This window comes from Micropterus salmoides, unplaced genomic scaffold, assembly GCF_014851395.1.
Source record: "Micropterus salmoides isolate LMB-PRFRI ecotype aquatic unplaced genomic scaffold, ASM1485139v1 Ms_hic_scaffold_13, whole genome shotgun sequence".
Classification (NCBI taxonomy): domain Eukaryota; kingdom Metazoa; phylum Chordata; class Actinopteri; order Centrarchiformes; family Centrarchidae; genus Micropterus; species Micropterus salmoides.
In genome coordinates this window covers 16,197,124-16,211,379 of record NW_024040374.1, presented here as the reverse complement: position 1 = coordinate 16,211,379, position 14,256 = coordinate 16,197,124, and the positions used below count along the sequence as shown (strand labels likewise).

The 14,256-nt window shown below is 39.4% G+C and overlaps 1 protein-coding gene across 2 annotated transcripts; it reads left to right on the top strand.

The window, feature by feature from the left end:
• The first annotated feature begins 1,042 nt into the window (after positions 1–1,042).
• Positions 1,043–13,840, top strand: lpar3 (lysophosphatidic acid receptor 3). 2 transcript variants are annotated; one of them, XM_038715791.1, is made up of 3 exons: positions 1,043–1,294; positions 3,727–4,481; positions 9,886–13,840. In XM_038715791.1, exons 2-3 carry the CDS (start codon positions 3,740–3,742, stop codon positions 10,212–10,214), a joined length of 1,071 nt encoding a protein of 356 aa, XP_038571719.1. In that variant the 5' UTR covers positions 1,043–1,294; positions 3,727–3,739; the 3' UTR covers positions 10,215–13,840. The 2 variants fall into 2 exon arrangements, with proteins under 2 accessions (XP_038571719.1, XP_038571720.1); XM_038715792.1 differs by lacking the exon at positions 1,043–1,294 and adding an exon at positions 1,301–1,485.
• The last annotated feature ends 416 nt before the right edge of the window (positions 13,841–14,256 follow it).

The window sequence follows — 14,256 nt, the reverse complement described above, 5'->3', positions numbered from 1 at the left end:
ATGAACACAGTTTGTTATGACACCGATTAATGAGAAAATGTGTTGTTAAATAGAGAATATTTCCTATGCGGCTATATCTCCCTTATATTAGTAATATTTGGTTTCAGACAGAGAAAAGTTTAAGTCAAAAGAAAGACCAGAGCAAATAAAATAGCAGGATATTGACAAGGATTTCCATTTTATGTATGTGTTTAGTTTAAGTCGACAATCATCACTTGGTTTCCAAAACAATAGAATAACGTCAGCAGAGTGGCTGTCTCAAAAAGTAAATAGGAGTGAGTGCAGTATTTAAAGAACAGGAGTTTGATTTGGTGTCATACATATGTACATAAACACCATGCAGAGTGGGCATAGGGGACAACTATTGCCATACTTTTCTCAGTGGGGGAAGACCTACTCCAATACACAGGAACCATATCCTTTACTGGAGTAAAAGCAGCAGTACAACGACATAAAATTCTCCATTATGAGTAAAAATCCTGCGTTCATTTATTATCAGCAGTACTGAAATTACTCATGCACTAAAAATGGCCCATGTGATATATTTTTATTAATACGAAGTAGGATTTTACTGTTGAGGTGGAGCTAATTTCAACTAAGTTTTAAAAGGGTCACAAGATGATTAATGGGGTAAAAAAGAAATTGGAAAAATATATTAAAGAAATGTTCTATTACCGAAATTATTATTTTGGGCTTTTCTAAAAAATGTTACCTCTTTCTTCCTCGAACAGTCGTTGAAATGAGGTGGGAAGTCTAGAGGGCAAATGTCTGTTTGATTGCAATGCTAACAAGTCATTGACATCTGTAAAGCGACCCTACAACCATTACAAGTTAAGTAATTCCAGCACAAAGTAAAATTACTGAAGTAAAAAGCCCAAGTGCCCTCTGAAATGCCAGTGGAGTGGTCGTGTAGCACAAAATGGTTAGTTTTGCAGTTCTATGAATGGAGAATAAAGGGATTTCCAGCATAACTGTCACTTTCGAGACAAAACTAAATCCAGTCCATCATGAAGCAGATGAAACAGTCGTGTTTTTCTTCACTTCCCTGTCTACAAGACTGGGTGGCCCACGCCCTCTACGTCACCGACCTGAAGCCTCAAAGTGGAGACGCTCAACTTTGCTGCCTTCACTCAGTCCTGGAGCTCGCTACTGTCCCGTCCCTCCTCCCTCCCCCCCCCTCCACAGCTGCATACGGAGGCGCGAAGCTGGAAGGCAAACATGATCATAACTCGGCACGGAATGTTTCGCAAGTTGTAGTCTGCTGACGCACCGGACGGGCAGCCCTTCGCCACAGGTAAATTCACCTGGCTGATTGTTCTAGGTAGCTCTTCGTTCTTCTTTTGGATTTACACTGTGGATTCTGTAAGGAAAAATATTTGTCGGCTTTATATTTAGTTTTCTGCGAGTTCGTCTTCCTCTTAGTCAGTGCCTCTGTTGGAATTTCTCATCCCTTCTGTGCTGTTGTTACTCAGCCAGGTCGAACAGGTAAGCCTAGTTGTAAAGTTAGTTCCATAATAAAGGAAGGCGTCTCGGGTTTTTTAATGGAGGAAACTGTCCTTTAGACTGCATTACGTGGACGTCTTCTTTTACAGCATATCTGTAGTGTTTGTAGGGAGGTTTCCATAGATGGAAAACTATGGACCCTTCTCATGTCACTTCACTGAGCGTATTGTTTTAATGTTACTATAGTCACTATCTTGAAAACTTAAATCAATCAAATCACCTTCAGGTGCACTTTGGAGTCAAGTCACCAGTGGTGGAATGTAAATAAGTGCATTAACTCAAGTAAAGTCCTTACCATACAAATTTGAAGTGCCTTTATTTTATTTAAACTTTTCTTTTATGCCACTTTTTACTTGTACTCTTCTACATTTCAGAATGAGATAGTTACATCTTAAGTTACTAGTACCTTTACAAATTAAGATATTTGCATACAAAACACACAAAGCTTAGAAAATATTATGTTTTTGTTGTCATTTAAACTACCCAAAAGTTTAAACAAGTACAGCTGAGAGGATTAATGGACTGATCAAAAATTGTCAACTATTTTATTTAAATTTTTTCCTGACAAACATTTCATGGTTCCAGCTTCACAAATGTGAGGATTTGCTGCTTTCCCCCTTTTAATTACTATTTCAATCATGTTAATTTATATTTAAGCCTAATACTTTTGAGGTTTTGGACTGTTGGTTGGGCAAAACAAGCATTGCGAAAGTGAAACTTTGGTCTCTCTGTGATTGTGACAGCATTTCTCACTATGTTTTGGAACAATCAGTAGAGAAAGTAATGTGTAGATTAATCCATAATAAAAATACTCATCATAGTTGCAGTCCTATAGTATTTAAAAATGAGCTCCACCTACTACAACAGAAAAATGATTTTACATTAATGCATGAGTAATAAGAATCTAATGAGATATTAGCATATCGGTCATGGGGGACATTTTACTTTCCACCACCGCAAGTCACTAAATCTCTGTTGGCCTCAGGAAATTGGCAATATGCACTGTTACACATATTAAAGCATTTCATTTAGACTTTTCAACACTCTTATAATCATCATGGATTTGAAATGTCTACAATAGAAAAAGTGTGTGTGTGTGTGTGTGTGGGGGGGGTGCGAATGCTTTCATAAATAGACATGTTAATAGATTATATTTAGCAATTAATAAAATACAAAGTGAACGAACAGAAGATAAATCTAAATCAAATCAATATTTGGTGTGGCCACCCTTTGCCTTCAAAACAGCATCAGTGATTCTATATTCACTTGCACAAAGTCAGGGATTTTGTAGGCATATCGTCAGGTGTATGATTAAACAATTATACCATAGGTGCTAATGATCATAAATTCAATATGTAGGTTGAAAAACGATCATTAACTGAAAATGAGACACCTGTGTAGGAGGAATACAACTGAGCAAGGAACAGCTGAACTCTTTTGAAGAAGCACAAAGAAACAGTCAGCGTTGAGGACCGTAGATGCAATTGTTAGCCAAAGAAACTTGCTGCAGATGAAAGAAACATCATGCATGCTTCCCTACACAATTGGAAGATGTCCAGCAGTGCCATCAGCTCAGAACTGGCGTAAAACAGCAGGACTCTGGTATACCCATCTACTGTCCAGAAAAGTCTAGTCAGAAGTGGCCTTCATGGAAGACTTGTGGCCAAAAAGGCATACCTCCGACAAGAAAACAAGGCTAAGGGTCTAAACTAAGTATGAAAACACAGGAACTGGGATGCAGAGAAATGGCAGCAGGTTCTCTGGACTGATGAGTCGAAATTAGAAATATTTGGCTGCAGCAGAAGGCAAGTCTGTCTGGGATTAAATGAAGAGAGAGAAGCAACTCAGGTTTCCTGTATCCACAGAAGAACTGTTGGGAGTTCTCCAAGATGTTTGGGCCAGCCTACCTGCTGAGTTCCTTCAAAAACTTTGTGCAAGTGTAGAATTGATGCGGTTTGAAGGCAAAGGGTTGTCACACCAGATAATGATTTGATTTTGATTTTTCATCTGTTGGTTTATTCATTCATGCGCAGTACTGTGTGTGTGTGTGTGTGTGTGTGTGTGTGTGTATGTATGCATATGAATAGAAGAAAAATCTAAACATATTTAAATATTATTTGAAGCTTGATTTAAAGTTTTCTGTAGATAGACTAACCAATTAACCGCCCAATTGTTTCAGCTCTTGTTCAATTGATAAATGATTGATGCTTTCTCATTTCGCAGATCCGCCTTTAAAATGGCCCAACAGAACCACAGCTGTCATTATAAAGAGTCCATGTTCTTCTTCTACAACAACAGCGGCGCTGACGATAAATGGGACAAAGCGCAACTCATCCTTGTGCAGGTGGTAGGCTCTCTCTTCTGCTGTTTCATCCTTTTCTCCAATGCCATGGTCATAGCTGCTGTCATCACCAATAAGCGGTTTCACTACCCTTTCTACTATCTTCTTGCCAACCTCGCCGCCTCGGACTTCCTGGCAGGCATAGCGTACGTGTACCTCATGTTTAACACAGGTGAGGTGTCACGGAAACTTACAGTAAAAGAATACTTCATCCGTCAAGGTCTCCTGGATGTTAGTCTCTCAGCCTCGCTGTCTAACCTGCTGGTAATAGCTCTAGAGCGCTACATCTCAGTCATGAACTGGAAAGTCCACAGCAACCTGACGAAGAGGAGGGTGACGCTGCTGATCGTACTGGTGTGGGCCATCTCCATCTTTATGGGCGCTGTGCCGAGTCTGGGCTGGAACTGCATCTGCAACCTGAGCGACTGCTCCCAGCTGGCTCCAATTTTCAGCAGGAGCTATGTGATCTTCTGGTCTGCGTCTAACCTGGTGGTGTTCCTGGTGATGGTGGCCATCTACATGAGGATCTACGCCTACGTCAAGAAGAAGACGTCAATGCTCATGCCACACACCAGCGGCTCCATCAATCGCAAGAGGACTCCCATCAAGCTCATCAAGACGGTCATGGTTGTACTTGGTAGGTGCTAATCATAAATCTTTGGTCTGTGCAGCATCATTGATGATACAGCAGTGAGTCAGAGCATTTCCCACATTAGTCAGATTGTGGTATACGGCTGTGTTTCTTTCGCCAAGGTTTAAACCAGTCACAAAGTCCAGGAAGTTTGCAGAGTTGCTGCTGAACACGCTGGATTATAATCAATGTTTTCCTGATATGAGGGAAAACCTTGAGCGTGATAAAACAAACACTTTCAGTAAACTTGCCAAGTGCTTGTCTGTGATCTGGAGGAGTTGTAAATGAAATCAATCATTTCTTTCTCTGTAACTGTGTGTTATTTGCTACTTTACAGTCTGATTCTTTTGAGTTTTTCTGTCCAGTGGCTTAAACACTCATTGACCCATTATCGCTTATTCTGTCTTTGTAATTATTTGCTTGACTGACTGAATCATTCAGTCTATAAAATGTTAAACTTTAATTGAAGATTCTGTTTAGAGGATGTAAAGCAGGTAAAAGAAACGCAGCCTCAGGAGTTTTTGCACTATAAATTCCCTGAACAGTTAATTCATTGATGACTAATTGATTATGAAGTTGGAGGCATTTTCTGGTGATAAGCTTACCGATTAATTTACTTATAGTTGTGGGGGTGGCGATGGCGCAGCGGATAAGACACGTGCCTTGTAGGGTTTGATTCCCACTGCGACACATCCAATGTGTCCCTGAGCACTTGATCCTTAGTTGCTTCAGAGGCGTGTGACCTCTGACATATAGCAATTGTAAGTCTCTAGACAAAGTAAATGTAAATAGTTGCAGCACTACTCTGTTCTTTTCCCAGAGTAATAAAGCACAAAAAGTTTCTTTCTCTTCTCATGTATTTTCATCATGAGGCCATCAGATGTCCTGGTCTGGCTCTCTTTGTTTAGCTGTTGGAACAAGATACTTTGCAATAGAGGCACCATCTACAAATTGTTCTCCTCCCAGCCATTTCCCTTGAGGAGTATAATATAAGAATGCAATACTACAATAGCACTGCACAAGCTTATTCTGCTGGAGCATTACAACATTGTGTTGAATGCATATTCTCACGCAAGAATTACACAATGTGCAAAGTAAGTTGCCAGATTCTGGTGTGGATGATGCGTTTCAGATCAGGTCAGATGAATGCACTCAGTTCTTCATAAAGTCGCCCAGATATAAACATGCATGGGATAGTTGTTGTGATAACTGCTCTGTTGCCCTGCAGGATAATAGTCCGTCATTGTTCTTTGTCTCTATGAGCAGTCGGCTTGCCCGGCCAGATGGCTTGATACAGTATGTAGTGTAGGAGCTTTCTGCCTCTGTACACACTTTATTTCAAACTGCTGTGTAATTATTGCTCCCTGCAAGGACACTGCTCCTTAGCATGTGTGGCGTACCGTCCACACACCACACCACACTGGCATTCAATGAACGTCCCCTCCTCCCCACCATCCAAAAAAAAAAAAAAAAAATACAGAAAGGAAGTGGAAGAAGAACTTCAGGACTTTTTCAATTGCTTTCACATGCTTTGCAGAGTTCGATTGAGCTTGCGGAAGTTTTACTACCCAAGTGTCATTGTTAAATTTCCTCTTAAGATTGTTGAGACTTTGGGGTAAAATGCAAACCAAGTGTCTTGGTTTGGGTGGTGCCAAAATCTACATGATTCAGAAAAACAAAACAGTTAACTTTTGTTGTCTGCTCACATGGAAATCTCAACGAGACAAACCAGTTCGGAGACGCATAATCCATGTATCCTTTGTTATAAATAGAGTGAAGTGAATGAGCGTGCATAAGCGTTGGATAGCGATACCGTTGGACATTGTCGTTGTAGGTTGCCTGTGCTGGCAATCAAATACCTCAAAAGTACAGAACAAATTTATATGATTCCTGTATATGAGTACTACAGGAATTACTTCTATATTGTTCTCTTCGTGGCACTAGTTTGGTAAAATATCATTCTTGTAGTTTAGTGGCCGAGAGCCAATTTTTTTTGTAGTAAATCTGAGAGCGTTGGGGCCTGAGATTTTGTTTTCATTCATTACGCCCAACCAACATTGTCAAATGAATACCAGCTGAGAAACACAGATGCTTGAAACATGTCCCTAAAACCCTGTTGTTTTTTTTTCTTTGTCAGAGATTAAAGGGGAAGAAAGTCCACTTTTAAACTCCAATATGTCAAAAACTGCCAATGGAAAACCATTAAACCGGGTCTCATACAATATCAATTCAGCTCACTTTATTTTCACATGTGGGCCATAAAAGACAAATGGAAGAAGAATAAGTATAAAAATAGAAACATTTCAATAGACTTTTTGACTTTCTGTCAGTGAAGAGCATAAAAACTGAGATCAACACTCCTACCAGACACACTGTGTGTGTGTGTGTGTGTGTGTGTGTGTGTGTGTCAGTCAGACAAAGAGAGAGAGAGCGCTGTATAGAACAGTACTTGTTTTTGTTCTGCAGATGTATTGAAGCCGTAGAGATCCTGATTGTGTCAACATCACTGCCGATAGACAAGTTGCTGCTTGTGGCTTCCTTTCAGTTCCAGAAATTTCTTGGTAGCTCAGTTTTGTGCCCAAACATGTTTCAAATAGATGGCTAATTGCCTGCTTCAGTAGCCCTGTGACACCCGTATTTTTTTTAAATAGCACACAGCACTTTCTGTGCTTTAGCTTCATTAAGGGAAGTACATGAAACCAACAAATGCATTTCTGCTTTAGCTTTTGATTAGTTTATATATTTGCTTTTTCAACATCCTTGTGAACAATCAGGACTCAGGAGACTGTAGGAGTAAATCCGTTGGCCAGCTCAGAAAACTGTGAACATTGTGTAGTCACGGTCTGTGAAGATTCTCAGTCATCCAGGTGGCAGTTATCCAGGGTTAAAATCAAGGGCAACAGGACTGGCTGAAGACTTACTTGATAATGTCTGATAATGTCTGACTGACTGGTATGGAGTCCCAGCCATTTAACCTCTGTGGGGTTGGTATCGAGGTGATGTCCATTGTCCTTCAAATGTAAGCAAACTGCTCAGTCGTGACCAGTGGTGTTTTGGCCCTTCTGTGTAAAGCCATGCATTTGTGTAGTGGTTGTTTGGTTTCTCCAATATACAGGTGTGTGCGTTCCTCACTGCATTGGACAGCGTACTCTAGTCTTTCGGGTGGACCAGTGTTCTTAACGTGTTCTTGGGTTTTAAAAAAAAAACACAGGGATGTGTGTTTGCTGAAAATCCTCCTGAGTTTCTCTGATACTCCTGACATGTATGGAATCACAGTGTTGTTGCGTTTACTCTTCTTTTCCTTATCCCCTGTATTGTTGGTGTTATTCCTGGACATTATGGCTGTTTTCACAAAGGTTCCAGTTTGGGTATCCACACACATCAAGTGTCCCCTTCAGGTGTTTATGCTCCTTTTCTTGGGTTTGGGCACTTGTTGGAATGTTGTCAGCTCAGCGATGCAGGGTTCTGATTACACCTAGTTTATGCTTCAGTGGGTGGTGAGAGTCAAAGAGTAAATATTGGTCTGTGTGGGTTTCCTCTACACTCCAGTTTGGCTCCTGCCCTCTTTAATGTATACGGCTCAGTCCAAGAGGGCCGAACTGTTGTTGCTGACATCCTCTCGTGTGAACTGGATTTTCCTGTCCACAGAATTTATGTGTTCTGTGAAGACTTGCACTTCCTGGGTTTTAATTTGTGTGGCCGACATATCTGTACCAATAACTCAGTGCTGTTCCTCTGAAGGAGTTCAGAGCTCTGCTTTGTACTTCTTCCCTGTATGAGGACCTCATCCTTTCATCTCTTCTCAGGAGATTGAACAAATATTCACATTTGCCAATGACAGCTGTTCAGACTTGGCCTTATGTGACGCCAACGACAGGCTCACTAATGAACCAAGCGGTATCAATCACCTTGATAACGACCGCATACAGGTTAAATGGATGTGATTCCCTAACTCGGATAAGAGGCGAAACTTCAAGTATCTTTAACCAGTCCAGCTGCCCTTGATTTTAACCTTCCTTGGTTTGTGTAGTCACTGTATGCTGAAGCAATAAATCAACAGAAATGTATTCAACAATACTGATAGTCGATTAATCTTCTTTTCAGTTACTGTCATTTATCAAGTTTAAAATTCCGAACATTCTCAGTTTCCGGGTTTTCAAATTTGATTCAATTTGGATTCTGGAAAATTCTGATTTGCTATGTTCTGAAATTTTATACACTACATGATTAATCCATTAAACAAAAACATAATTAACAGATTCATTGATAATGAAAATCATAATAAGTTGCAGCCCTAATTAAAACTTGCATAAGGTATATACTCTCCCCCACCGCTGCACTTATGCTAAACAGCTCACTATAGACAAGTGTGTTTCTACCTGGCAGTTACGTTTTCACTATCAATGTAAGAGTGCAGTGTGCAAGAGTTTATTGAAATTTGGAACCAAATAAGGATTTCTTGTAAAGAGATTTTGTGTTGTTACTTATTATAAACTGGGGATTTCCTCTTTACAATATGCCTTTAGCCAGTGGTCAAAATGTGGACTGTGAACCTGAAAACCCAAATCATTTATAAAACATTTGTTAACACAGATTTGCGAAGGATTAATAAACAAAGTATAATCATTTATTAGCAGTAAATACATTTTGACTTACTTACAAACTTAAGTTTGACATAAGCTTGTAGGCTTTTTTGATGAGAGTTGGATGAGTAGATCGATAACCCTTTCACATCTGTGCAGTAAATATGTGGGTGTATCCAGAAGTCACTTAGCTTAGCATAGCATGAAGAGTGGGAACAGCAAACCTGGCTCTGTCTAAAGATAAAATCCCACCGGCCACAAATACTGTGGTGTTTGCATGTTCTCCCTGTGTTTGTGTGGATTCCCTGCGGGTGCTCCGATTTTTCCCACCAGTAAGGTGGTTAGGTTAATTTCTCCAGTCGGTGCCCTTGACCAAAGTACTGGCCTAGATCTGGTCTGGCGTTGGTCCTCGTGCGCTGCACTGCTCCTAATTAGGTAGGGTTAAATGCAGAGAGAATGAATTTTGCATATGTTGTACTGTGACAATTAAGTTGATTTAAAAGTCTTTGTCTTTGATTTGTGCAAAATTGTCACGTTGTGGTTTTCTGGAGACTATTTCTTGGCTGGGTACAGTCAGAGCCTCTGCTGTTTGCCTGGCAACCTTATGGCAATAACAAGACTCCAGAAAGTTACTGCAACCAGCCAAGACACAGCCCTTTAAAACGAAAAACTATGCTCATACCCTTTTTGTAAATTGGAACTTGACCTTTTTACAGGGTGACATTTATTCATAGTGCCTCCCCTGCCAAAAAGGATCCATATATGAAATACAATCCATGTGTTAACACAACATAACTGTGTGTGATTTGATGTATTTTCTCCTGAAGGGGCTTTTGTGATCTGCTGGACTCCTGGCCTGGTGGTTCTGCTGTTGGACGGTCTCAACTGTACGAGTTGTAACGTCATGAAATTAAAACGCTGGCTGCTGCTCCTGGCTGTACTCAACTCCGTCATGAATCCCTGCATCTACTCCTATAAGGACGAGGAAATGTGGACAACTATCAAGAACCTCCTGTGCTGCATTGGCAACGGCACGCGACGGCAGCGGTCGACAAAGGCCAATGCCAGGCCGCTCAGCTCTGGTCAGGACATGGGCAACAGTCAGCCTCCCTCAGAGGAGACAAAAAATGACGATCAGAGCATACTCAAGACCTGAAAATGGAACTTCTGTCCAGCTCTGACTGGAAGGACCTTGCAAAGATACAGATAGAAGTTGACTTGAAAGAGAAATGGCACCATCATCTCAGGGGGGTCGTTGTTGTCCTCAGATTAAAAGTACTTTCATGAAGAGACACTGCAGGCCAGCTGCTGCAGAGCTGAGGTTGTGGTGAGATGGAGAAAAGAGAATTTGGTGCACTTCTTATTTTCCAAATGGATGCAAAGATGAGCTTTTTCAGTTTTTCTGTAGGATTATACGGTTTTTGGACACGCAACTCCCATTTGTGTGCTATGGGAGATTAATATTGCTGTTCTCAACTGTATTTGACATCCTCATCACACTCCCTATCGGTTATATGATCTTATACTGCGCTCCAATGGCTGAAGACAGAAACTAGTATGAAGTACACTTATTGGCACATTTCTACTTTTACCTCCAAAAAGGGTAAAAAAATAAAAAATCATGCGAAAGGTCCCTAACATAAATTTGTGTACACCTGATGGGTAGATTTACTTTTTCTGTAGCTTATGAGGAATCAATACTGTAGTGGGTGATCTAGCTAAGAAATTGTTTATGGAAATTGTAGTATTGTAAGAAATTGTAAATGACTTGTTTAGTCAGGTACTATAAAACTGTACGTTTGCTTGGGTAGGAAACCACTTTAAAGATTATTTCTTATTTTTAAACACACCCAGCAAAATACTGTTAACTGCTGTACTATATTTGTACTTCCTGTTAGATGCTCTCAAGAAGAGGTGAAGTAATTTAAACTGTATGACAGCTAGCGTACTCAGCATGCCCAGATTGCTTTGGCCATTATTTTCATTTTAAGTTAGTTCACACCGCATTTTCTTCTGTAAAGAATGTTTGCCTGTGTGAAATAGACTAGAGTCGTTCCTTTCTTGTCACGTCTTTCATCATTTATCAGTTTGTCTAAACAAACATATAAACTCCCACCTGCAGCATGTCATGGAGGCAAACTTGTTCTGCCTGTAGCATTTTAACAAATCTGCTTCAACTCATTGAATGACTGCTGTTGCTCTGACGAAACAAAGAGTGCAGTGGTTGAAAAATGATGTTGCGACACACTGAATTCCTGCTGGAGTTCAGTATACACTGAGTACTGGCTGGAACCGAAGAGGATCTGACTGAATATACTGTAACTAGGGGGTAGTTACTTACACACACACACACACACACACGCGCGCACACACACACCCCTCCCTCCATTACTAAATAACTGACAGTGTTCAGATGACTTTTCTTCACCCAGCTGTCCAGAATTTATGCCAGTCTTGCTGTAAAGGACATGACATGTCTAATGCTGTTTATATCTTCGGAGTGTAGGAATGCGAGTGGGGAGTGGAAAAGTTTACAGCTCCAGTGAAGAGTGTTTCATTATTGAACTGAGATTATTCATAGTCATTCCTGTGTAGTGTGACTTTCAAACTATTGGACTTTTAAAACCATAAGAATTAACTCACATTGTTAAAATTAACAGCTTTTGGTGTTGCATGTTTTTTTGTCAAACATAATTACATGTACTCTGTTTTTTTTGTTGTTTTTTTCCTGATGACATGATATGATACAGAGACTGCTAGCAGTAGAGGTTATTTTCACAAAAGCCTTTATAGCTACATATATCAGGTTGGATATGATTCTCTCAAAGTAGCCTACCAAAAATGGATCAAATATATTTATTTAAAAAATCTATAGTACCCAGAATGTGATTCCAGCAATATCAGGTTTTAATCTGTCCAATACTTTGATTTATGATAAGTCAGAATGTCTCCTGATTTGAACTAACTGGTACTAGCTTGTAATGGGGAGTCTAAATACCCTTGATGATAGATCTTAGCAACCCCCCTGCAAGGATTATCTGACACTCTTGATTACGTGACTTGTAGCCTACTGCAGTCAATAGTTGATGAAGTACCACGCTTGAGATTTCTGCTGCTCAAGAGCTGCCACTTCAGGATGATTTCCTCTGTTCAGGCCAATTAGTGGGTAACCTTTAGTTTCCATTCAGTCAGTTTCATTATTGGCCAAAAAGCTGGAGAAAAACAGCACTGGCTCTTAAGTGGGGGGAACAAGAAACACCTCTGAATTAGACAGCAAAGCACTTGCATCAGTAAAAATGTCCACACAACAGTATTTTAATTTTGTACAGCTTTCTGTGATTAACAGTAACCTGACACTATTTGAAATTTCCTGTAAATGTCACCTATCTGAAACTCTTCATCAACATCTGGAAAAATGGAAAAAAGTAAAATGTTGTAGGTTAAAGAAACAGTGAAACTTACATTATGTATTTTATGAACAGCGGTGGATTCTTTTACTTAAGTAAATACCACTATCTGAATACTCTACTATAAGTGGATGTTCTTCATTCAAAACCTTACTTAAGTAAAAGTATGTAAGTATTAGCTAAATGTACTTTAAGTAAAGAAAATGGTCCCTGTTGGTGTTACTATTAAATAATATTACTGCTTCATTAATGTATATGTTGCATTTTACTGCTGTAAATGTTTATAGTTGTGCTAATTTTAACTACTTTTTGTTGTTGGGTAGTATAATCTACAGCAATGTATCATCTTCTGTAAAATCATCAGCGCTGTCCTGTGAGAACGATGTATCTCTAAAATGTTCTGAAATGCAGCCTTGTTTTCAGCTCTGTCACGATGCATTTTCCAGCTAATTAATTTTAAATAGTTTGTTTATCTTAAGAAGTAGGAGAATTTTCAACACATAAAGACAGACTAAAGTTTGTCAGAAAAAGAATCAAATTCAAAATCACCAAATTTGGAAATACATGGTTTCCACTGGACAGAAAGGATAACAACTGTAATCTGAAAAGTAACTGTAGTGGAGTAAAAAGTACAATATTTGCCTCTGAATTGTAGTTGAGTAGAATTATAAAGCTGTGTAAATTGGAAATACTCTACTCTTTGTAAAGTAAAAGTACCTAGGATTTGTATCAGTACTTGAGATCTGTGCAAAATATACTTAGTTACATTCCACCACTGGTTATCAACTGCATATTGTGTGCATCTATTAATTTGTGTGCTGTTTAATACTACATACTGTAGTTCCTCTGTTTTATCTAAAGAGGCTTTGAATCTTGTTGAAATTTGAAATCTCACCTCTAATTTACTCTCGTCGACCTGCTTGAAATACAAGCCCATTGTTCATAATCTTTAACTCTTTGCAACCACAAACCCACAGCAATTCTTATTTTCCCCTCATATTCTAGTAACCTGCTTTTACAACATCATGTCCTCCCCTACACACAATCAGCCTCATTAGACAGTAGAAAAAAAAAAAGGTTCAGCACTGTACATTTTGCTCATAGAAAACTACTCAGGGTGTAAATGACATTCAGTTTTTTGTTTCAGGTTAAGGTTCGACTTGATTAAAGTCATGTGGTCTCCATTAAGAACATGTTTTATTGTAGCAAGTGCTGTATGTCCTCAGTAGACCTGTCGTGACTGCTGCGTGCCACCCTGGTTTTGCATTCCCAAAAACATAAACTGTAAACTGTGTGGTGTTGCAGGCCTTTTTCTACAGCTGTGCTGTAATTATGCATTCTTGAAAAGCCAATAAAATTTTACAGATGTTCAAAATGCTGTATTTTGGTTGGGTCTTAATCTCAGGGAAAACAGATGTGGGCAGAGATGGAAAATGTCCACCAGTACAGAAGGCATGGTGCAATATAAATATCCGTTGTGCCATAAAGGCAAGGACTCATGGAGGCGAAGTTCAACATTAATTTGTGTATAATTTACAGAATTGACTGGTTTCTACAAGGTTACAGGATACATGGTTATCCAGTGTATAGGATTTCAGCAGAACACCGTGATAAACACAATAGTATACCTGATAAATGGGGGCAAAGAAGTTTCACTGCACATGCTGACAAAACATTGTCATAATGAATGAATTCATATTACAAATTATTACATTTGTAAATCAGAAATGGACTGAACTTGTATATAGCTTTTATCCAAAGTGTTTACAATGTGCCTCTCATTCACCCAAT